This window comes from Tenrec ecaudatus, chromosome 3, assembly GCF_050624435.1.
Source record: "Tenrec ecaudatus isolate mTenEca1 chromosome 3, mTenEca1.hap1, whole genome shotgun sequence".
NCBI classification, from domain to species: domain Eukaryota; kingdom Metazoa; phylum Chordata; class Mammalia; order Afrosoricida; family Tenrecidae; genus Tenrec; species Tenrec ecaudatus.
In genome coordinates this window covers 218,707,433-218,732,032 of record NC_134532.1, presented here as the reverse complement: position 1 = coordinate 218,732,032, position 24,600 = coordinate 218,707,433, and the positions used below count along the sequence as shown (strand labels likewise).

At 54.5% G+C, this 24,600-nt stretch overlaps 1 protein-coding gene across 1 annotated transcript in view; it reads right to left on the bottom strand.

Annotated features, from left to right (window-relative positions):
• Positions 1 to 917: 917 nt before the first annotated feature.
• The window catches only part of CFAP99 (cilia and flagella associated protein 99), a 33,540-nt gene continuing 9,857 nt past the window's right edge, over positions 918 to 24,600 (bottom strand). Inside the window, exons 5-15 of the mRNA XM_075543611.1 lie at positions 23,022 to 23,199; positions 14,931 to 15,011; positions 14,618 to 14,692; positions 13,494 to 13,565; positions 13,235 to 13,323; positions 12,119 to 12,323; positions 4,927 to 5,068; positions 4,690 to 4,841; positions 3,788 to 3,993; positions 1,241 to 1,397; positions 918 to 1,022 (exon numbers count right to left, since the gene is read on the bottom strand). Of these exons, the coding sequence (XP_075399726.1) occupies positions 918 to 1,022; positions 1,241 to 1,397; positions 3,788 to 3,993; positions 4,690 to 4,841; positions 4,927 to 5,068; positions 12,119 to 12,323; positions 13,235 to 13,323; positions 13,494 to 13,565; positions 14,618 to 14,692; positions 14,931 to 15,011; positions 23,022 to 23,199 (1,462 nt within the window). The remainder of the gene's footprint in view (positions 1,023 to 1,240; positions 1,398 to 3,787; positions 3,994 to 4,689; positions 4,842 to 4,926; positions 5,069 to 12,118; positions 12,324 to 13,234; positions 13,324 to 13,493; positions 13,566 to 14,617; positions 14,693 to 14,930; positions 15,012 to 23,021; positions 23,200 to 24,600) is intronic.

Sequence of the window (24,600 nt, the reverse complement as noted above, 5' to 3'; positions counted from 1 at the left end):
AATGTGGAGTGGATTCGCTCTGCCACCTAGGCTCCTTAAAGTCACCTGGCTCTCTGGACAGGACATTTCTTCTCTCTGACCTTGTCCAGACCAGCTGAATGGGGGAACAGGTGCTACATCGCCAGGATCAATGTGAGGGGTACTTAAGATGAGGCCCATGACGACTGGCTGTTTCTGGTCCTGGGAACTCTCCAGGTGAGACTATCTGGGGACAGGCAGGAGTAGTGGTTCTGGGTTTTTGTATCCTTAGCGGGTAAGAGTCCTGGAATAGGAAGGCCTTGGGCGGGGACCCAAAGAAGCTCTAGAACGGGCACAAGGATGGCAGACTTAGCATAGGAAAACACAGGTCGCCCAGCTAAACTTAAATTCCAGATAAACAACAGATGCTTTTAAGCATACGTTCCGTGCAATATTGCGTGACCCAGGCTTCATCAGCAACCCTTGCCTGGGGAGGTGGCTGGGACCAGGTGCAGTCCCCGGCGAGGCTGGGCAGTAGGAAGGAGGGTAGTGTGGGGGCCATGGCCCATAGGGGCGTGGCCAGTGCTTCACCAGCAACCTTCCCCCTAGGCAGGTTGAGGTTGGAACTGGTGGGGCTCTAAACGTGGCTCCGGGAGGGCGTGGCGTGAAGGGGGCGTGGTGGGCAGAGTAGGCGGGGCATGAGGGCCTGGACCACTTTAATTTGCAACCTTCTTTTGGATTGGTGGAGCTTGGGGTGTGGCTATTGGCGGGCGGGGCGTGACGTAAGAGGGAGGGACCGGAAGAGGGCGTGATGGGCGTGGCGCTAACTTGCGGGGGCGTGGCGGATGGAGCGCAGCCTTTTGCAGGCGGATGGCCCGGGGGCGCTAGTGGCGGCGGGCCGAAGACCCATCGAAAGGAGCCCCTCAGGTGGTCCCAGCTTTATTCGCGAGCGCGCCCGGTCAGGCGGCCTCCAGGCGGCGCGCGGGGCCCCCCTGCTGCCCGGACTGCAGCTTCCGCTCGCGGCTCTGCTCCAACTCCAGCCAGTGCTGCACCTCCAGCTGCGCCTGCGGGGAGACTGGGGGTCAGCGGAGGTCCCAGACCCCGCGCCGCCATGGACACCACGTCCACTTCGCACCCCCACGGCGCCCTTCACGGACACAGCCAGGACGCCCCGCTGAGCACCGCCCCCCTCCCCAGCGCACTTGGCGACCACCCCTTCGCCCGCTGCGTCCCCAGCCCGGCACACTCCTCCCGCCCCTCCGCACCGCACCCTGCGGCTCACCCGGGGTTTGGGGCGCACGGGCCGCGGCGCGGACACGCGCAGCACCGCCGCCTGCCCCCGGCGCTGGGCGGCCTTCTCGGCGATCCTGCGCCGCAGCTCCAGCACGCGCTCGTCCTGCGGGCCCGGGTCCGCCACCTGGCCTTTTTTCTCCTCCCACCTGCAAGGGGACAGGTGGGGGCGGTCGGGCAGCCCGAGTCAGAAGTGGCCGCCCCAGCAGAGGAGCCCTTATCTGAGGAGGTGAAGCTGGACGGAACTTTTTCTCTTTTTTTGGTGGGGGACTCGAGGCCCAAGACCCTGCGGCCATCCGTGGGATCTCACTCAGGGAGAATTTCCCACCAGTACTGGTGTGTGAGGGGACTTCAAAAAGTTCGTGGAAATATGGAATGGAAGGATAATGTGCTTTTCCCACGAACTTTTTGAAGCCCACACATACAGTCTTCTTAACATGATATAAAAAGTGAAGCCCCCGTTCATCTCACACTCCCTCTGGATAGGTCGGTGGGTATCCTTCCATCAAGGGCCGTTTTCCTGTTGAAACTTGGTCTGTGTAAGAGTTGGAAACATAGGGAATCCAGTACAGATAAACTCCTCAAGACCAATAATGGGAGTAGCCATATCAGGAGGGGAAATGGAAGGTGGGGGAGAAAAGGGAACCGATCACAATGGTGGACATATATCTTCCTCCCAGGGGGATGGACAACAGAAAAGTGGGCAAAGGGAGACATTGGTCAGTTGTAAGACATGAAAAAATAATAACAATTTATAAATTATCAAGGGTTCCTGAGGGAGGGAGGGGAAAAATGAACTGATACAAAGGGCTCACTTAAGTAGAGAGAAAATGTTTTGAAAATGATAATGGCAACAAATGTACAGATGTGCTTGACACAATGGATGGATGGAATGTGATAAGAGCTGTATGAGCCCCCAATAACATGATTTTCTTTAAAAAAATTTTTAACATGATTTCTTTAAAAAAAGAAACTTGGTCTGTGACTTCCCAGTGCACACCTTGGCCTGAAGGCCAACTGCAGTGGATGTAGTGAAGTCTCCTTGTGTGAATGCCATCTCGGGGATCTGCCGGGTGGCTCACTGGTCCTCCGGGGCAGCCCTTGACCCTGCACTTCTCACGGGTCTCCTCCCAGCTCAGAAACTCACTGTCATTGAGTTGATCCGGACTCAGCTCTGATCAGCAGTTGCTCAAAAAACAACTGAAGGGCCTTGGCTGCCATGCTGCCTACAGAGGAGGGCAGCCATCTCCCACCCCTGGTGAAGCCTAGGGACCCAAGTAGTTCATCTGGCACTAATCAGACCTCTACGTCAAGATGAAGCACACCTGGGGCAAGCTCAGAGGCATCGACAGCAGGGTGGGGAGAAGATTCAAGGGGGCAGATCTTGATGCCCAACATTGGTGACAATCAGAAAACCAAGCACCTGCTGCCCAGTGGCTTCTGCAAGTTCCTGTCCACACGTGGAGGAGCTGGGAGTGCTGCTGCTGCTGTTGTGCAGTGACAAGCCCTACTGTGCCAAGGTCGTCCACAACCTGTCCTCTGAGAATCACAAAGCCACCGAAGAAAGAGCAGCCCGGCCGGCCACCAGCCAGCTACCAATCACAACTCCAGGCTGCGCAGCGAAGAAAGATAGATGGCCCATTTGCCAGTTTGTTTGTGCTAAATAAAAACATACATCAAAACAAAACACCACCCCAAATCTGTTCTCATAAAGTTGATCCCAGATCACAGTGGCCCCTTGTGTTGTGGAAGAGAACTGTTCCATTGGGCTTCTCATTTTTTAAGTGCCATCCAGTCAGCTCCGACCCAGAGTGCCCCGTGCACAGCAAAACCTAACACTGCACAGTCCTGCACCGCCCTCAACTGTTAGGTGTGAGGCCATTGTTGCAGCCACTGTGTCCATCCATCTCTTAGGGTGCCTTCCTCGTTTCCCCTGACCTGGCAACATGTCAAAAGAGTGTAAGATGAGGCCTTGCCTCTAAGGAGCACTCTGGACACATACACACTTCTTCCAAGACAGGTGGGCTTGTCCCATTTGCCCATGGCACTTTCAGTATTCGTCGGCACCCCCACTCCAGTGAGTCCATTCTTCAGCCTTCCTAATGCAGGGCCGCACTTGAGCACGCATATGAGGCCACTGAAAATAGCACGGCTTGGAGCTGGCTCCTTTCAGTCCTCAAAGTCAGCCGTGCTCTTCAGTCTTCTGAAGAGGTCTTGTGCAGCAGACTGACCTAGTGTGATACATCTTTTGATCTCCTGGTTGCTGCTTCGGTGAGCATTGAGTGTGGACCCATGCAAGGTGAGATCCTCAACGACCTCAATGTACAGTGGCATGACCCAAAACAACAACAACCAAACACACTGCCAGCCAGTCAATTTTGACTCATAGCAACCCTATAGAACTCCCCCCTGTGGGTTTGGTTTTCGGGGTGCCTGGAGAGTGACTATTACAATGCCAGGCTGTGGAGAGTGGTTGTGGGGTGCCATCCAGGCAGGGAAGGGGTGGTGGTGGGTGGGCTGCCGCTGGCAGGGCACTGACCTCAGGGCGGCGGCCCTGCCCATGGCCGCACGGCACATTGACAGGCGCTCCATGGTGTCCTGCAGCTCCTGGCTCCTGGCACGCTTACCCTGGATGATCTGGTCTCGCTTCTCCTCCTGTGCCCGCTGCTGGGCCTCCCTGAGCAGGGCCAAGCGTTCTCGGAGCTCCACGATGGACATCTCCCCCTCCAGCCTATGCCCCGGGATCTGCGGAGATGCATCAGGCACCAGGTGAGTGGCCCGCTGGGTCTCGCTGGCCCAGAACTGGGGTGCAGTGGTCCCAGTCGCCTCCACAGATGATGCCCCGCCTGTCACTGAGCCCTGGCCTTTCTGCTGCCCCAGTGCTGCAGCCACTGTTCGGATGCCACCCCAACAAGCGAGACCTTTGGCAGGGTCACCAGGCAGCTCACTAGACGGTCTGGGGACAGGTCCCCTGGACTCCTGGCTGCAGCCCCTGCTCGCTGGACCCATCGACCTCCTTTCCTGCGGTCAGCATCATTCCCTGGACCTCCCATCCCTTTAGCCCCTCCCCCTTGCACCTCTGTTCTGACAGCACCTCTCCAGCTGGGGCCTCCTAAAGTTCCCATCCCCTGGACCAGGCAGCCCCTTCCCTCCCTGCCCACTTGGAGGATCTTCCCAGGCTGGCCAGCTCACAGCAAGCCCGGCCTCCTCCTCTCAGGTGGCCTTGGGGTGTTGGGGCCTGGGTCCATGTCTGTCCCTTGGAGCAAGACCTAGCTCACCAGCATGGAGAGGTTTAGCCCATGGCTAGTGATAGTGGATTTCAGGGTGCAGTGAGACCCACCCACAGCCAGCGTGGGCTTTCTGGACACACCCTTCCAGATCCATTCTGCGCCTGGCAAGACATGTGAGGGCGTGGGGGTGGGGGGTGGGGGGCAAGCCCACCTGGGTCAGGTCCACCAGCTTGCCCGGGTGCGGGGGCTGGGTCTCCATGGCGCGCAGCTGGGAGATGAGCTCACACCGCTGCCGCTGCTGCTCCCGGACTTCCTGGGCACTCTGCTGCAGCAGCTCCCGGCTCTTCTCCATCACCTCCTGAGCTTGGGGGCCAAGCAGGGTCCTGAGGGGCCTGGGGGCGGTCTCGCCTGGGGCCTGCCAGCCAGCACCACAGCTCACCCGCCATACCGATCTGCCGGCGGCCCTTTGCCAGCCTCATCTGTGCCACCCGGACATTCTTCTGGGCCTCTGCCACCTGCGTCACCAGCTGCTTCATGGACCTTTGCTCTTGGAGGCGCCTCTGCTCACACAGCTGCCTGAGGGCTTCTGCCTGCCAGACAACAGACCACGCAGGCCGTGAGGGAAAGGGTCTGGGGGCTTGACTCAGGGTCCTGGGCCTAAGCCAATCTTGGCACCAGGTGGGCCCCATAACAGTCCAGCTGCCTCTGGGAAGTTCCACCATGTGTACTGCTCCCAGTGTGGTTATATGTGGGTGGGTGAGTGTGTGTGTGTGCGGGGGGGCTGTCTGAGCCTCAGCACCACACCATGCCCTACCCAGATCTGAGGATGAAGCTAGAGTGAGGCCAGAGATATCCCCAGAAACCCATCAACCACTGCCTCCCCGCACCCAGATGAGACACAATGGTAATTGTTTGCTGATGGGGCTGAATACTCAACACTGCTCAGGCCACCCTGAGGGCATACCAGGCCCTGGGGAGCACCTGGCCTCCCCTTCGTTGTCAGCTGTAGGTGAACAGTGCTTCCCATGCTTTGTTTAGTCCTTATGACTCAGAAGGGCCCCTCCATAAGGACAGAGGCAGCTTTCTGCTTCTGGGCCATGGTGAATGCAGGGGTCCCCCAGCACCCTTTCCTTCTGTCGTGCTTAGGTGCACCTACTCTATTACCTTTTGTCTGTCTGCTTCTGTGCAGATTGTACAGCTTCCTCTAGTCCAGGGGTTCTCAACCTTTCTCACACCACGTCTCTTTAATAAACTCACTTATGTCGTGGGGACCCCCCAACCATAAAATTATGTTCGTTGCTACTTCATAACTATCATTTTGCTACTGTTATGAATTGGGTGACCTCAAAGGGGTTGCAACCCACAGGTTGAGAGCCGCTGATCTAGCCTCTCATTGGGCAGTGCCGTCATTAGCTGGCGCTGCTACAGCAGCAGTGCCACAGTGGGTGGCAGCGGAGGAAATGTTTCCTCTTAGAGTTAGGAGACTAGTCGTCTGGATCCCAGGCACCGGCTCTAGGCGGAGACTCTATGAGCTTTGGGGGAAGGCCCTTGTCTCCTTCCAACATCTGTGGGCCTGGCATTCGTTGGAAATCTCCATGTGTCTCAGACCAATCATCTCTGGGTCTAGGAGGTTCCCAGCACAAGGGTCCTGGAAACAAAGGATATACCGCATGACAGCTCTTCTCTCTTGATCATATTGACACCCTTCCTTCTCTGTTCACTTCTCTCTCCGCTGTGGCATGATGGTTAGGTGCTGGGCTGCTAACCATCAGGTCAGCAGTTTGAAACCACCACTACTCCGTGGGAGGAAGATGGGTTTTTCTACTCCTGTAAAGAGTCACAGTCTCAGAAACTCGCAGGGTCAGTTCTGCCCTGTCCTACAGGGTCCCTATGAGTCAGTATGGACTCGACGGCAGTTAGTTTTATTTCGAAGGTGAAAGGTGATGCTGACCACGCCCCACTTGCCTTGGACAAGAGCTGTGACCTGAGTGGTGGTGTTCGATCCCAACCCTACTCCTCTTCCAACCGATTGGCTGATAATGCTTGAGATGACATCATGGGGCGGGGGGATGATACAGCATCACACAACTGTCAGACCACCAGAGACTCATGACCTAGCTAGCCCGACACATATCAAGAGGGAAACAAATGAAGCCATAACAGTGGAAAAACAGCAAGAGCGTTTCTAGTCTGGAGCCACTGTGAGCCATTCAGAGAGGTGCTTTGAATGCTCAGAACACTGCAGGGCAGGGTGGGACCCGTAATGCCTGTCCCTGGCCCAGCGCTGCCAGGGAGCCAGCAGCAGCCCAGCCTCCTGGAGCGCCTTCTCAACCACACAGTAAGCCAAGAGAAATGGCCTTGGGTAGCTTGGCCGCTGGAATAGAGACTGAGCATAAAGAATTCATTACGTAATGCATTTGCTGACCTGGGAGAAGAAGCTTTGAAATGACCACCCCCTTACCAACCCAATCGAAGAAACTCTAATCGATAAACCACATTCGAAAAGACTTGCAGACAGAAATAGACACCCTCATAAACATAGCAGGAGACATTCATGCACCATTTCCAAGGAGGGACAGGGACAACAGAAAGAAACTCAGCAAAGACGTGGAAGAATTAATGAGCACATCCATTGAAGCAACCAAACTTCATGGGCAAATACAGAACACTCCCCCCAACAAAAAGTCCATATGCATTCTTTTCCAGTGTGCAGGAAGCATACTCCGTAATAGATCACATGTTAGGATACAAAGCAGCTTCAGTAAGCTTCAGGACATCAAGATTCTACAAAGTATCTGATCAGATCACGATGCTATTAAATTTGAAATCCCCAATAGGAAGAATGAAGGGGAGGGAATAATTGGACACATGGAAACTGAGTAGCATCCTACTTAAAAACTGGTAATGGAGGAAAATTTCAAAGTAAATCCTTGAATTCAAATCAGAATGAAAACACAGCAAACCCAAACTTTTGGGCCATTTGCAAAAGCAGTACTCAGAGGGCAGCTTGTAGCAACAAACGCACAAACGCACACAGCAAAAAGGAAGAAACGGAAGATGACCCCGTCCATGCTGTCGCTCATTCATTCCTGACTCTCTGACTCAAATGGGGTGGGGGCTTCTGGCTACCACCTGGCACCGGGGACCGCGGGCACTGCTAAAACGACCTTTTGTGTCACCCTTCAGTCAAAGGAAACAAGACCTTGGAGAAATGGCCCTTCGGGCGGAGGCAGGGATGAGCCTGGAGCAGCTTACAGTACCTGGAAGTTAAGGAAAGACTAGAAAAAATACAAGGATGGGGCGACACAGGAACCACACAACAAAACCAATAAGGATGATAACAAAAATCCATAAAGTCAATATCTGTGAGTCCGCAATGACACAGATATGGGGGGCTTCAAAAGGTTTGTGGAATGATGGGGTTGAGAGAGAAGGCAGTCTCTCCTCAGGTTTCATAAATGATGGAACGAATCCATCTACTGGGAAGGAAGAGACTTCTCTCCCGGGTCTCCGGGTAACTGGGGGAGCTGTGTGGTCCTCACAGAGCTGGTGGCGCTGAAGTCCTCCTCGCCGGCAGAGGGCACCACGCTCCCTGACTCCCTTCCAAAGGGCAGAGACTCGGAAAAGGAGAAACCACCACAGCGGAGAAACGCAGCCACCAGTCAGGCATACACCCGGAGAGTGCGGTCCACAGTTGCCTGATCACTGCTCCGCGATCAGAAACAAGGAGAGCCCGCAGAACTGCTGCAGCCCAGAGGGGCCTAGGGCTACACGCTGACCTAATTTGTTATGCTCTCCTGGGTGGGATTTAAGGGCAGAAGAAAAAATGTCGAAATCTGTTAGGTGCCCTCATGTCGATTTCTGACCCAGGGTAGAAATGCCCCATAGAATTTCCTAGGCTGAAATCTTTACAGACGAAAATTGCCAGGCAAGGGAGCAGACATGGTGGGTTCCACACTGCTAACCTTTCCGTTAGCATCTGGCCATTCAGCCACCATGCCACCCACCCAACCCAATCCATGGCTGTCAAGTCGATTCCAATTTATTGCAACCCTATGACAGTAGGATTGCCCCTCAGGGTTATTTCCAAGGCGGCCATCTTTACAGACTTGTTATTGTTCATTTAAGCAAGTCCGCCGGTGTCGAAGGCCTGGGGTACACCCCACCTAAGTTTAGAAGCTTTCTCCAGATTATATCTGATGCGTTTAAGACTAATGGCCAGACACCAGAGGAGTTGCGGTTGACATCAAGAACCTCACATGTGAAATGAAGAAAGCACGCGGCCATTAAGAAACAACAAATCAAACCAAGTGGATGTCAGAGGAGACCTGGAAGCTCGCTCTTGAACGCAGAGTCATAGAAGAGCTGAGCAGGAGGTTTCACTGCATGGCTTGAGAAGACAGCGTTCTTATGAAATGTGCCAAGACCTGGAGTTAGAAAGCCAGATGGGAAGTCCACTCTCGGGGTTTCTCAGGCAGGAAGAACTGGAGAAAACCTTCCAGTCCTGCACGACGGTCAGTGCCTGGACATGGCTGCCAGCTAGTCTCTGCAGCTTCCTCCACAGAGCAGAGCGGTTGGTGCTAGGCGCCAACGAGCCGGTTCCGGCTCACAGCAACCCTAGAACGAAACACTGCCTGCTCTGGTGCCATCCTCCAAGTGTCCTTAGGCTTGATCCCACTGGCTCTGCCACCGTGTCCATCCATCTTGTCGAGTGTCGTCCTGGTTTTGTATTTTTTACTTCTCCTCTAGTTGACCAAGCGTGACGCCTTTCTTCAGGGACTGGTCTCTCCTGACAGCGCGCCCCAAGATCGTGAGACGAAATCTTGCTCTTCTAAGGAACGTCCTGGTGGTCCTCTTCCAAGACAGAACTGTTTTCCTTTCGGCAGTCCATGGCACTTGCCGGTATTCCTCAGTAACGCAGACACACCGTCCTTCCTTAGTCAGTGTCCAACTTCCACACATGCACGCATGCACGCACACACAAGGTGACGGAACCGACCATGACTGGGCTCGGGTGCAACTGGGTCCTCAAGGGGTCCTCTGGCTCTTCAATGCTCTAAAGAGGTCTTGCGCAGCAGGTGGGCCCTGTGCACCACGTCTTTGATCTCCCGACGGTGGCTGCCGTGAGCACTGACTGTGGATCCAAGTAAGACGAATTCCTTGACCACTTCAGTCTTTTCTCCATGGATCCGGTTTTGAGGATTTGGGTTTTCTTTACATTGACTCATTATCCATGCTGTAGCCTGCAATGCTTCAGCCTGTGCCAGTGTGAGGTGTTTGTGGCCCAGTGGACATCTTGAGAAGAATGTGAGCAAGGTACATGGATGCCAGGTGGGGTGGGACCATGTGAATAGGGTAGATGGAACCCGAACACGGGGATTGGTCTGTTTGGCCATCTTTCTAGACTTAAAAGGAGCCATCCCAGATTTCTTTCTCGAAGGTAAGGGAAAAAAAACCTAGAATGGAGTACAGTTTCCAGATCCTGAGAGCCCTGTGCTGAACGTCCTCCATCCAGGAGACAGAAAGTGGTGACACCAGACAGTGAGAGATGGCCAGGGCGTGGTGGTGGCAGAGGCAGCGGAGCTAGAAGACACCCCCACCCCAGGGAGGAAGAATGGTGGGCTTCTGCACAGCCAGAGTGTTCCTTAGACGGGAGGGTGGCAGGGATGTACCTCTTGCCCTATGGGCAGGGGAGAAAGACGAGGGCTTTCTATGCCCAAGAAGAGTGACTGCTTGGCTCGGAAATTCACAGGGGCCATTATACCCTGTTGAATTGGCTCTCAAGCATACCAGCGTGATGCACAGAACACCACCCAGTCCTGTGCCATTCTCACAAATGTTCTTATCCTTGAACCGCCAGATCAAGTCCATAAGTCCGATATTACCCTATATTCCTGATATCCAGTCTATAATTTTCTCTTTAGACTCACGCAACCGTGCAATGATGCTGAATGCAGGAAGATCACAGGCCAGTGGGTGGAAAGTCTTGTGGATCCAGTGGAGGTGGAAGCCTCTCAGCGCTGGGTCTCCACATGGCTCCTCCAGCTCCAGGGCTCTGGCTCCATCAGCGTAGCTCCATGACTTGTCAACAGGAATGTCTCGCAGGGAGTGAGTGTCTCTGGCCTCCAGCGAGCTATTTATCTCCTTTGTGCCTCCAAAGGACGTCATCAAGCTGCGACCTGATTGACGGGCCAGACTCCACCCCTTTGCAAGTTGACAAGAGATGATGTAACTTCCACATCTGTTCTGTAGGACCCCTATGAGTTGCAATTGATTTGATGGCAGTGAGTTTTTCCCACTGTGGACATGTGATCAGGGGGGACTAGTCCCTGGGGGACTCAAGGGGAAGCCCTACCACAGAGGAAGACCCTTCATGAGATGGATTGACACAGTAGCTGCAGCAATGGGTTCAGGCACAGCCATGTCACATGGCAGGAGGGCTGCGCGGGGCTGCAGGGCAGCCTTGGGCCTGAATCGAGGACAGACAGACAGAAAGACAAGAGCAAAGCTTGGGAATGAACACAAACAGGCACCAGTGGACGAGTCTATCAGGAGACATTCCTGTGACTTCCGAGAGTGTCGCTGGTGACTGGCCCTCGGAAGGACTTGTTCTCGGGACAGACAGAGCCACACGCCTGGCCTGGCCTGCTGAGACCCTCCTGGTCTCCCTGGAAGGCCTGGGTTTGTAGGACACACCGATTGGGAGCTCCCATCTTGGCAGCCTGCCTTCTGAGGAGGATGAGGAGTCTGGAGCAATCCACCAGCACTTCTGGTTGGGAAGACTGATGGTCACAAACCATACTGCGTGTCAGGATGCCACACCCCAAGGGGCCGTGTGTCTAGATGTTCTGCTAGAAGCCCAGGTCTTCCCTGAAGGGTACCCAGGTGTGTATGGACCGCTGGCTGGTCAGATGTATGGTCAGTCGGCGCACACAGCCACCCTTTTTAAGGAGGACAGAGAATCCACCGGCACTCTCTGACTCCTGGCAGGAAAGGACTTGGGGCCAGTCCACAAGCTAGTGACCACAGAATCAGGCTGTGGTCGTTACATAATCTGTTTTTAAGTTGAGACAATTATGAGTGAAGGGATGGATTTGGATTTAGCCTGTCACTCATGTCCCAGCCTGATGACGTCATTTGGAGGCACAAAGGAGATAAATAGCTCGCTGGAGGCCAGAGACACTCACTCCCTGCGAGACATTCCTGTTGACAAGCCACATGGAACTATGTTGATGGCAGCCAGAGCCTTGGAGCCAGATGAGCCACATGGAGACCCACGCCAGCGCTGAGATGCTTCCACCGCCACTGGATCCACAAGACTTTCCACCCACTGGCCTGTGATCTTCCTGCACTCGGCATCCTTGCACGTGTTGCGTGAGGCTGAGAGGGAATTTACAGACTGGGACTGGACATCTGGGCTAATTAGACTTATGGACTTGATCTAAACTGGGCTGGGATGCTTTCTTAATGTATATAAAGCTCTTTCCTATACACATGAGTGTCTATGAATTTGTTTCTCTAGTCTGCCCAGACTAACACATGGGCCATGTGCAATTGGCTTCTTGGGCCATGGTGCCGTGGTCCGATGGCTCAGTGCCCACCCCAGCCCCCACCCCCTGCCCCGGAGTGAAGCCCCTGACCTCCTCCTTCTTCTGTTCTGCCTTCTGCTTGTTCTCCTGCACGAGATTCTGCCGGGCCAGGATGGCCTCCTCGTGGCTGAGTTTCCCCTGAAGCCTCCGGCACTCCTCTGCGGCCCGCCGCTCCTCCTGGTCCTTCATCTGCATCTTCCTCTGCCACTCAAGAAACTCGGAGAAGTCCCCAGCCCCATCCACAAGCTTGTCCACCCTGGGAGGAAGGCCCGAGGGCACGGTGTGGACTGACTTTTGTGGGGCAGGCTGTGCGGCCCTGCCAGGCCTTCCCAGGTGTGGGTGGCCTGTTTCTTCTCCCCACCCCCACCCAAACACTGTCCCTCAGCACCCACTTCTGTCTACCCCTTTCTTAGCCACTCATCCATCTATCCAACCTCTCACCCACCATCCCATTGCCAACCTGCCTGCCATTCCCTTGCCTACTGTCTGTCTGTCTACTGTCCATTCATTCTCTTTTCCCAACATCTATCCACCCATCATCTCTGTCCACCCGTCTACCCATCTCCCACTCCTCTGTCCAGCCATCTGTCGACCCATCCCTCTATCCATCCACCACTTCCCTGTCCATCTGTCTATCCATCTACCACCCATATGTCCATGCACCATCCCTATATCTGTCCATCTGCAACTCCTCTGTCCACCTGTCTATCCATCCACCATCCACCCACCACCCCTCTGGCTACCTCCCACCTTCTCTCCTACCCACCCATCTTTCATTCACCACGCCCTTGGCCAGCCCTCCAGCCCTGCACAGCTGATGCCGCCATGGACCAGCGAGCCCAGGGGTTTGTCCTCCTAGAGGAGGGCTGCTAGGAAGGGGCTGAGGGAGGGTTGTGGGGACTGGGGGTCAGCTCAGTGGCTCCCTGAGCTGGGGCGATCTCTGTAAATGCAGACAGTCGTGTCCTCTACAGGGTCACAGCCTCAGACCCATGCACCCCTTTGTTCCCAGTGCAGATGCCCAAACCCTCTCCTCCCTCGTCCTCTGTACAGATGCCCACCTTCCCACCCCCCATCCCATCCTGCAGCCCAGAGCATGGAAGGGAACTAGGGGCCCCATGAGCAGCAGCCTCTGAGGGTCGTCCCAGCCTCCCCCAGCGGCTGCCCCACCTCTCCAGCTCTCTCTCCACTTGGCGCTGGTACAAGGCCCCTTCTCGAAGGATGGCAGCGGTGTTTAGTTTGACCGGGATGTTGTCAGGCTGTGGGTGATGGGTTGAAGGGGCTGTTACAAGCTTCCTGCCCCCCACCATCTGTCCCTGTCACCCTCCACTGGAGCCCCCGCAGAGCAGAGGAGCCACACAGGTGGGTGCCAGGGGGAAGGTGTGGACCTCCCACCCAGGGCCACAGCGGAGGCCTGTGCACCCCTCACCCTATAGAAGGTCAGTGTCGGTGTCCTGCGGATCCGGGCTGGGACCTGAATGTGCAGCTTCTTCTCAGAGCTCTGTGGAACCAGAATGGGGAGGGAGCTGGGTCCCAGGCCCACCAGGGGCTCCCACCCCAGTTGAGAAGGACCCTGAGTGAGTGGTGAACCTGGGACCCCTCCATTCCGACTCCAGTCACCCTTCACTATCCTATCCTGGTTTCTGAAATCCCTTTCCTGGTGGACACACTGGCTTGCCCAAGTTGGGACTGGAGGGCTAGCTGGCCCAGAACTGATCCAGGGCTGCTCTGTGGTCACGCCCAGGAGGCGACAGCTGGCAAAACCCCAGAGTCTGGCTGCTGTGTGTGTGTGTGTGTGTGGGGGGGGCACTTACATCTGTGCGGGGGGGCCCTGTAGGTGGGTTCTTGGCAGGGAGATGGGATACCACTGGGGGAGAGCCAGTCCCTCCTCAGCCGCTGCCCCCATGTTTCTGCTCACACTCACACACACACCACACCACACATACACACCACACACACATACACACCACAGACTTACACATACACCACAGACTTACAAACACACCACACCACACATACTACACACACACCACACACGCATACCACACTTATACACATACCACACACTCACACACCACACACACACCATACACTTACCACACAACACACACGTACACTTACATACACCACACACTTACACACCACACACTCACACACCACACACACATACCACACACTCACACACCACACACACATACCACACACTCACACACACACCACACACATTATGCCACACACAACACTCACACCCCACACACTTACACACACACAACACACACGTACACACCACAACACACACGTACACACATACGCACACACAGTAGGAGACGGCTCCTCACAAAGAACCATCCTTGGTTCAGGGTGAGGGTCCCCAAACCCTGAGACATTGGCAATGGGGCTGCTGCCCTGTCTGTACCTGCCTCTGCCCCACCTACACCTACCTGATGCCTTTGTCTACCTGAGACATTGGCCACTGGCCCCTTGATAGCCCTTCGTGGGACTTATTGGGAGGTGGCAGGCAGGGCACCTGCAGGGACGCTGGTGTGGCCTCACCTGCGTCGGGGGTGTCCCCCGGGCCCTGGGCATGGCGCAGCGCAGCTCCTCCACGTTCGCCTTCAGCAGCAGCTCCTGCAGCAACAGGTGGGCCGCCTCACCCTCAGCTCTTCCTCCTCTTGCTCTTGGCCATCCTCCTTCCCTCCCCACTCCCCCAGCCTCTTCCCCACCTCTTCATCTTCCTCCTCCCTCTCCCAGCCTCACCCGGCTTCTCTGCCACCCCACAAAGCTTTCAGCAGAGAGCCCCCTGCCTGTCTCTTTGGCTGGTGCCTTGGCCTGAGTGCCCCCCGCCCACTAGCAGGACAGCGCTCACCTCTGCCTTCCGCCGGTTGTACCGCTTGCTCATCTCCAGCAGCTCCTGCTCCTTGGGCAGCTGGTAGGTGCTCCGTGGGATCTGTGGGGTGGTGGAGGAGGAGCCCCGTCAGAGGGGTGAAGATGGCCAGGGGTCTGAAATGGCAGGGCTGGTAGCAAGGGGGATGGGGGAGGGGGAGGGCACTGTCCAGGTCCACTGCAGGTTTGGGCAGGGCAGAGTTGGGGAGGTGAGTCCACTGGGTGTGAGTCATCTGAGTCAGGGTGGGGGGAGCGGCTGGGCAAAGGGTGTCAAGGGACAACGGAGACTGCAGGAGGAAGAGCCCAGGAGAGTGGGCGGGCAGCGGACCAGGAAGCGTGATGGAGGGGAAGAGGCATATTCTGGACTCTATGAAGGGGAGGGGCCCCTGTCTGTCCACTGTAGAGACCAGGGTCCCAGGGCCCCTGGGTCCAGCCCTGGGAGGTGGCCTGTGGCCGTGGGGGGCCCCATGTCCATGGTGTGTTTCTGGGGAGCTGGCCTGCCTACCCGGACTCCGGAGCCCTGCCTCCATTCTCCGAACGCCAGGCCTTCCCCACCTGCAAGTTTGGCGGGCATCACAAACCCAGCATTGGGGCCAAATCCCTCTCCGACCATCGGAATCCTTCCTCTGGTCCGGTCGTTGGCGCCTGCCTGATGCCCGTCTCTCGGCAAACCCTGCCCGCCTGCCTCCAAACATTGCCAGAAACCACCTCTCCTTTGGGCAGCCTGTGAACCCACTCAGATGCAAAGTCCCCGCCAGGGTGGGGCTAGTCACGCCCCCACACCTGCTCTTCTCCTCTCCAGCCTCCTCACTCGGTTCTGGCCTCTCTGGCCTCCTGGCTGACCACAGCACTTGGGGAAGTCACCGTCCCAGGCCACTGGCCTAGGTGGGTTCCCTGGCTCACACGTATCCCCCAGGCCCATGCACTTATCTCTTCAGCCCTTCGCTTCAAAGGCACATCATGTGGCTGCCTGATACCCAGAGGCACCAGGGCACCACCACATCTTAGATCTGCCCCCTGCACCATCATGTTCTCCTTGGCATCGGTCACCAACCTGGCACACGAGACACGCTACGCGGCCTGCTCGCTGTCGGAGTCCCTCCTTGGAGACACCCATGGCTGCCTGTGGTGTGTGATTGTGCCCTTGAGCCCTTGGTGCCTAGACCTTCGCTGGACACCTCCCTACATGTTTACCGAGCGCCTGGTGACCATTACTGAGCTTGTTATCCAAGAGCCCACAGAAGGGTCCCGGTCAAGAAAGGAAACCGCGAAAGAGAATTCCAAGCTTTCATACTCTAGACTTTTCTGGAGCCACGGAGGGGCTGGACGGACCTGGAAACGGTTGTACGAGAGCATCTTGAAGCCTCGATCAGAAACATCCCTTGAGAAGCAAACAACAGCTTTGCTTCTCCAATGACACCGGTCTGATTTACAGTGTGCAGTTTTAAGAACGATCTCAACGGGGCGGCAAAGATGAGACAGGCGCCTGAGAGGGCTGTGAGCTGGTGTTGAACACCTCGGGAGAGGAAGGTGAGAACGGTGGTCACACTGTAGTCACCAGGTGAGCACTAGGGGGCTGGCAAATGTCTACCGCTGGTGCTGAGAGGTCCACAGCTATGGAGGACAGAACATGGCAAGGGGCCAGAGGGATAGAGACAGAGTTAGGATGACCAGAAACACACTGAGCCTAGAGAATCTGGGGTCTGAAATGTCTAAGACAGGGTAACGGTCGGGCTGCTTGGCCATGAAACCCCGGTCACCCATCTGTTCATCAATTATCCCACCTACCATACCGGCCACAGATTCATCTACCATTCCATCCTTCCACCATCTAGTCGCACATTCACCTACCAGGCCACCCAGCCACCATTCCATGAATACATTCATCGACCATTACACCTACGGCCCGTGTATCTGAACTGATTCCATCTGTGTGCTGAGCCAACAATCAGCTGTCGGTGCTGTCGAGTCAGTTCTGACCCGTACCGACCCCGTGAGTGACAGAAGGAACCACCGCGTGGTCCTGCACCGTCCTCACCATTGTTCCCACATCCACAAGCCCTGTGTGGTGGTGGCCCCTGTGTCAGTCCATCTCCTTCCCCATCCCGGTTGCCCCTCCACCTTGCCAAACATGACGTCCTTCTCCAGGGAACCGGCTCTCCTGACCACGTGTTCAAAGTACGTGGGATGAAGTCTCACCACCCTGGCCTCTAAGGAGCGCTCTGGATGTCCTTCTTCCAGGACAGATGGTTTGTCCTTTTAGCTGTCCATGGTGCTTTCAATCTTGTTTTCTGGAACCACGGTTCAGGTACATCAGTTCTTCTTCAGTCTTCCTTAATCAGTGTCTAACCTCCCACACGCACACGAGGCAACGGAAAACACCATGGCATGGGTCAGGCGCACCTGAGTCCTCAAAGTCACACCCTTGCTTTTCAGTGCTCTGAAGAGGTCTTGTGCAGCAGATGGACTAATGCAACTTGTCTATTGATCTCCTGACTGCTGCTTCCACAAGCATTGATTGTGGATCCAACAAGCCAGAGTCTGTGACAACTTGAATGTTTTCTCTATTGATCATGAGATTACCTGTTGGTCCAGGTGTGAGGATTTGGCTCTTCCTCACATGGAGTTGTCATCCAGACTGAAGGCTGCAGTCCTTGATCTTCATCAGCATGTGCTTCAAGTCCTCACTTTCAGCAGGCAAGGCTGTGACACCTGCCTATCACAGGTTGTTAACAAGCCTTCCTCCCATCCTGATGCCGCACTCTTCTTCGTGTCATCGGCTTCTCTGATGATCTGCTCAGCGTACAGACTGAATTCGTATGATGAGAGGATACCATCCCGATGCACACCTTTCCTGATTTTTAACCATGTGCTGTTCCCTTGCTCTGTCTGCATCACTGCCTCTTGATTCTCGTGCAAGTTCCGCAGGAGGGCGATGAAGTGCTCTGGAATCCCCATTCTTCTCCAGGTGGTTATGACCCACACAGTCGATGCCTTGGCACAGCCAACAAAACACAAGTCAACCTCTTTCTGATACTCTCTGCTTTGAGCCAAGGTCCATCTGACATCAGCAGGGTATCCCGACCCTCTGGCAGCTCCCTGTCAAGGCACTGCTGCAACGGTTAGATGCTCTTCAGCAAAATGTTACTTGCGCGTGATGTCAACATTGTTCTAGTCTGAGCCTTCTGTGGGGTCACCTTTCTTTGGAATGGGCACAAATGCGGATCTCTGCATTTGTAGCTGTCTTCCACATTTCCTGGCAGAGACGAGTGAGTGCTTCCAGTGCTTCATCAGCTTGCTGAAACATTTCAGTGGTGTCCCACCCGTTCCTGGAGCCTTGTTGTGGGTTAGTGCCAAAAGGTGCATCGCAGAGCAGCTCGAACGTCATTTTCCTGCCCCCTTGGTTCCTGCTCCTATGCTCCCTCCTGAAACGGTGGATTGTGGGTGAGTTCTTTTTGATACAGTGTCTCTGTGTGTGTTTTCCATCTTCTCTTGGTACTACGTGCACCGCTTACTATTTTGTCCATAGAATTTTTCAAGATTGCAACTCAAGGCTTGAATTTTCACTTGAGCTTTTTCAGTTTATGATCTGATGAGCGCATCCTTCCCTTTGGGTTTTCTAATTCCAGGCCTGTGCACATTTCATTAAAATATTTGGCCTTAATGGAGATCCCCTCATAGAGGGGTTTAGGAGAGATGGGTTAATTAGGGTGTGAGGTAGTATGGATGAAGAACACAGCTTTCCCCCAGATCCTGGATGCTTCCTCCCCCCAACTACCATGATCCGAATTCTACCTTGCAGGGCTGGATAGGGCAGAGGTTGTACACTGGTGCATATGAGGGTTGGAGGTACAGGGAATCCAGGGTGGATGATACCTTCAGGACCAAGGGTGTGAAGGACGATGCTGGGAGAGTGGAGGGTGAGTGGGTTGGAAAGGGGGAACTGATTACAAGGATCCACATGTGACCTCTTCCCTGGGAGAGGGACAGCAGAGAAGGGGGGAAGGGAGACTCCGGATAGGGCAAGATATGACAAAATAACGATGTATAAATTACCAAGGGTATATGAGGGAGGGGGGAATGGGGAGGGAGTGGGGGGGAAAGAGGACCTGATGCAAGGGGCTTAAGTGGAGAGCAAATGCTTTGAGAATGATTGGGGCAGGGAATGTATGGATGTGCTTTATACAATTGATGTATGTATATGTATGGATTGTGGTAAGAGTTGTTTGAGTCCCTAATAAAATGTAAAAGAAGAGAAAAAAATGATTAGGGCAAAGACTGTACAGATGTGCTTTATACAATTGATGTATGTATATGTATGAATTGTGAAAAGAATTGTATCAGCCCCAATAAATTGTTAAAAAAAAAATTTGGCCTTGCCTTCTAGAGCTGTCTTTTGAAATGTTCTATTCAGCCCTCTGACTTCATCTTTTCTTCCACAGCTTTTAGCTACCCTGTGATTACGAGCAAGTTTCAGAGTCTCTCCTGACATCCACTTTGATCTTGTGTCTCCTTCCTGTCTTTTTAGGGACCTTTTTCTTTCTTCATGAATGATGCTCTTGATGTCCTCCCGCAGCTCATCAGGTTGAGTATCATTAGTGTTCAGTGCGTTAAATCAGTCCTTGCGATGTTCTCTAATAGGTTCAGGTGGGATACATTTAAGGCCATATTTTGGCTCTGTGGATTTATTTGCGTGCTCTTCAGCTTTATCCTGAACTTACCTATGAGGAAGTGATGGTTTATTCCACAGTCGGCCCTGACCTACTTTATACTCCTGATATTAAGCTACTCTTTCCTCTCTTCCCGCAGATGTAGTCGATTTGATTTCGGTGCGTTCCATCTGGAGAAGTACATGCGCATAGTCACCTTTTGTGTTGTTGAGAAAGATATTTATTGTGAACATGTTGTTAGTTTTGCAAAATTCTATCATGCGATCTCTAGCTTCACTTCTATCAAGTCAATATTTTCCAACTACTGTTCCTTCTTGTCTCACTTTTACATTCTGATCTCCAATAATTGTCCATGCATCTCGCATGTTTGATCAATTTCCAAACGGAAGCTGTTGGTAGAATTCTTCAATTTCTTCACTACTTTTGTGGGGAGCCCTGGTGGTGTAGTGGTGATAAGTTGGGCTGCGATCTGCATGGTCGGCAGTCTGAAACCACCAGCTGCTCCTCAAGAGAAAGACAGGGCTTTCTACTCCCATGAAGTTACATTCTCAGAAACCTATGGTGTGTGTGTGTGTGTGTGTGTGTGTGTGTGTGTGCGCGCGTGTGCGTGTGTGTGACTACAGTCTCAGGAACCCACCATACCACAGTGGGGTCACTATGAGTTGTTGTTGGCCTGTAAATTTGAATAATAGTTGTGTTGACTGGCTTTCCTTGAAGGTGGATGGATACAATCCCATCACAGACAGTATTGTACTTCTTGATTAGTTTTGGAATGTCTTTTTGACAATGGATGCCACCCTATTCTTCTTGATTATGTTATTCCTAGCACCGTAAATCATAGAATCTCCTGATACCAGTGTCTTTCAACTCACGCCTAGGATATTGATCTTCATGTGTTCTATTTCACTTTTGACGTCTTCCAATTTTCCTAGCTTCATAATCTGCACATTCCGAGATCTGAGCACCAGCAGATCTCTGCAGCTATTTCTCCTTACCTTGACTAGTGTGTCCCATCAACAAGTGAAGATCCTGGAGGCTCCGCTCCCGCAGGGCTTGCCTAGTCATGCCACCATGGCGACTCCACGCTCTCCCTCACTCACAGTTCTAATGGCCGCTGCCTGAGGGGCCTGTCCTCCAGCACACTCTCCAACTGTGTTCTGCTTCCACTCGTTCGGCTTCATGATCTGATGACGTGTCGACGCCATGCCTAAGATGGGCAGTGGCCCCTCGTGTGAAGCGGACAGCTGAGCCCATCTTGGTAGTCGGTTCTCAGCCTGGAAGCTCTGCTGAAACCCGTTCACTTTGGGTGGCCCTGTTGGCATTTGGAATACCAGTGACATCGTTTCCAGCCTCACAGCAACACACAGCCATCACAGTGTGACAAGCCAACAAACAAGTGGTGGACTCATCAGAGAAGCAGGTTTATATGCAGAAGAGTGTGGCATCAGGACTGGAGGATTAACAACCTGTGATGTGCACCTGACCCAACCTAGCTTGCTGACAGTGAGGAGGACTTGGATTACACGTCAATGTATAGACGACCCAAATCCTCATGCCTGGACCGATAGGGCACATCATGTTAAATAGGAAAAAGGCTGAAGGTGTCAAGGATTTTTTCTTCCTTGGATCCACAATCAATATTCATGGAAGCAGCAGCCAAGAGAACAAAAGATGAATTACATTAAGTAAATCTGCTGCACACGACCTCTTTAAAGTGTTGAAGAGCAAGGAGGTGACTGAGGACTGAGGTACGCCTGACCCAGCCATGGCGCTCTCCACTGCATCATATGCATATGAGAGTGGAACACTGAAGCAGGAAGACCGAAGAAGAAGGGATGCGTGTGAACGGTGGTGCTGGAGAACAGTGAAAGTACATAGACTGCTGCAAGGACAACCCGATCTGTGCCGGAAGTACGGCCAGAGTGCTCCTTGCAGGCAAGGCTAGCGAGACTTCGTCTTACAGACTTCAAACACGTTGTCAGGAAACCCATCCCTGGGGAAGGACGTCCTGCTTGGTCAAGTGGAGGGGCAGTGAGAGAGAGGAAGACCCTCGAGGAGATGGATCAGCACAGCGGCTGCAACAATGGGTTCAGCCTAGGAACAGTCGTGAGGGCTGCGCAGGCCTGCGCGATGTTTCATTCTGCTGTGTCCACTATGGGTTGGAGCTGACTCGATGGCACCTAACAACACCCTCTATCCATCCATCCATCGTTCCATCCATCCATCCATCTAAGCAGCCATCCTTCTACCCAACAAGTATTTACCAAGGGCCTTCTCTGAGCCAGAACTGTGGCAGGGCCAACAAGATGGTTGAGGTCTGATGCAGACACACGGGTCATGACAACTATGCACTCTTAATTGGTGCTGTGGATCAATGCAGCTAGGATCAACGAGAAGGAAATGAACTGAGTTAGTTGAGGGGTTTGTGAAAGGCCTTCTGGGAAGAGAGATGGTAAGTCCTGAAGTGTCGTGGAAGTGGGGTGACTGCCCAGGGCTCTCCCCTTACTGTCCCACGGAGTTCTCAATTCTGTGGAGGAATTGGATTAGGTTTGGGTAGTTGAGTCCACAGCCCCCAAGTCCTCAGAAGGGGGTCCGTCACCAGTCAGGACACTGCACTGTTGGTCAAGGTCATCGGTTCAAGGGTAGACATGGGAACTCAGTGGAGCCCATCAGATGTCTACTAAAAATTCTGGCTCCTAGATGGCTCTAGATTCTGGCCCCTGGCCTCTTGCGCTGGACAATTTAGAATGTGGGTGTTGGGGTGCGTGGGACGCTGGGCTTTTTGCTGTAATGAGAAAATCCATCCCAAGGATGAAGTTGACCCGTGGAGAATGGGATGTGGGGAGAGAGACATCGAGGTGGAGAGCTGATCAAACCAGACCAGAGCTTGTCCTGCATCTACACTACAGTTAGGAGGGCCAGCAGGTTCTCTGTGGCTTAGCCCTGTTAGAACTGCACGGTTTCCTTCTTGTCACAAAGGACATACTGATTGATACAACATGCCCATGAGGCAGAGAGCGAGAGAGGGAGGGTGAGAGAGGGAGGGAGAGGCTCTAGGTAGTGGCACAGACGTGGGGATAGGCCTGTGTAACCAGGGCTCACACCAACAGGCTCACGCCCTGACCTGCCCAGGACTGAAGAGGAGAGTGGTGATTTGCACAGGTCAGAGGTAATTGGGTCAAGGAGGGAGTGGCAGAAAGGTTTGTTCAGTGTCTGCAGAAGTGACCCCACTATGGGAAGTACGGCTCTCCAGTGGAGTACAGCACCCCATGGGGCCCGCATGCTCCTGTCTCCAGGTTGCCACGGTGTGTGCGTCAAGCCAGCACATGATGCTACTGCCAGGTTGCCACGGGTGTGGCGTCAAGCCCCCACAGGAGCACAGCGTGGCAGGTGCCTGAACTTACTGGCTTGGGCTTGGCCACGACAGGCACTGGCTCGGGCACTGGGATGGCACGGGGCCTGGGGACAGTCAGCTTGAACTCCTTGGGCTCTGTGACCTTGGCCTTGGTCTTCACGACAGGCTGCCCATTGGCCAAGATTGTCTCCAACTCGGCAATCAGCTCCTGGACCTCCGGCTGCCACCTTAGAGCCCAAAGTGAGAGAGGTTGGTTAGCATTGCTACCTGTGCATGTGGGCAGGGTGCTGGACTTCAGGGTCCTGTGAGAGTCCCAGCACTTGGGGTCTGCGGGTGGGGAGTGTAGTAGGGCCCGAGGTGGGGGGCATTGAGTCTGTCACTGTCTCTCCAATGCTTGGTGCTCAGTCACTGCCTTGGCTGGGGGAAGGGCAGCCCCCCCCCCCTTTTACTACTGGACACCCCCCATTTGCAGGCCTGGGGTTAAGCACCCCCTGGGACATATCAGCAGACTCCTTTTTTGGATGCAGACCCTGAGCCCCTAAAACATTGTGCTTCCTTGCCTCACTGGGGAATATAGGGCTGTGGGGAGGTTAGTGGAGGGTGGGGGGCTCTGCAGGGATGGTGGGGGGTTCTGAGGAGGAGCAGCTGGGGGTAGGGAGTTAATCTGGGCAGAGCAGATGGCCTGGGGGAGTGTGCCGAGTGGGAGAAGATGAAGTCTCAAGGCAAGGCACTAGACTGGAGGGGGCCGAGTGTCCCCCCTGCTACCCTGGGGAGAGCCTCTGGAGGCCCTGCATGCCCTTACTGGGCCATGCCCAGCTGGGGAGCATGTGTTCCCAGCTTTCTGTATCCACACCAGTCCTGCCAGTCATCTGTTGCTGCCCTGAGGGTCCCCCCCCCCCCTTAGAACTCTGGCTACCAAGGAGGAGGAAGGACTTATCTGGACACAGGAATGGGGAACCTGGCATTAGCTGAGGCCCTAGATCCAGGGACTGGCGGGATGGGAGGTGGGGAAGCTGGGACTGTCACCGGCTGCTATAGCGGCATCCCAGTGCTCCAAGGGTATGGCTGGACTAAACTGAGGAACTCCCTTCTAGGCAAAAGGAAGCTTCAGGGACCACATCCCTTCCCTGAGCCCCCATGCCTCGGGCAGACAGGGAGGTGAGGCTGTCCAGGAGGGAGGTAATCATGTGTCCCTCCCTGCCCTGCCCCTGCCGGGAGAGGAGCCCAAGTATGTCCAGTGGCACGCTGACCCCAGCAGCTTTTGGGGGGCTAAGGGAGGGGCCCTGGCAACTGCACAGAGAGCCCAGGGGACGGGGGGAGCCAGGGCAGCTCTGGGGAAAAGGCCTAGGCGTGGTGCCTTCTGGATACCAGAGAGGGCTCTCGGTGGTCAGGAGTGCAGCTGCCATTTCCTTAGTACCACCGGCCACCCCCATCTGCAGGAAGTCAGTGCGGGGGTCCCCAGAGGACCTATTTCCTCTTTCCACCAGTGGCTCCTGTCACAGCCCTGTGGGCTGGCAGCTTCTCAGATGGCCACCTGGCGTGGAGGATACTGGGGGCTTGAGGCTGCTCTGAGCCCCCAGTCCCTCACCCCAAACAAAACACCTCCCCAAACCCACTGAGTGGATTCT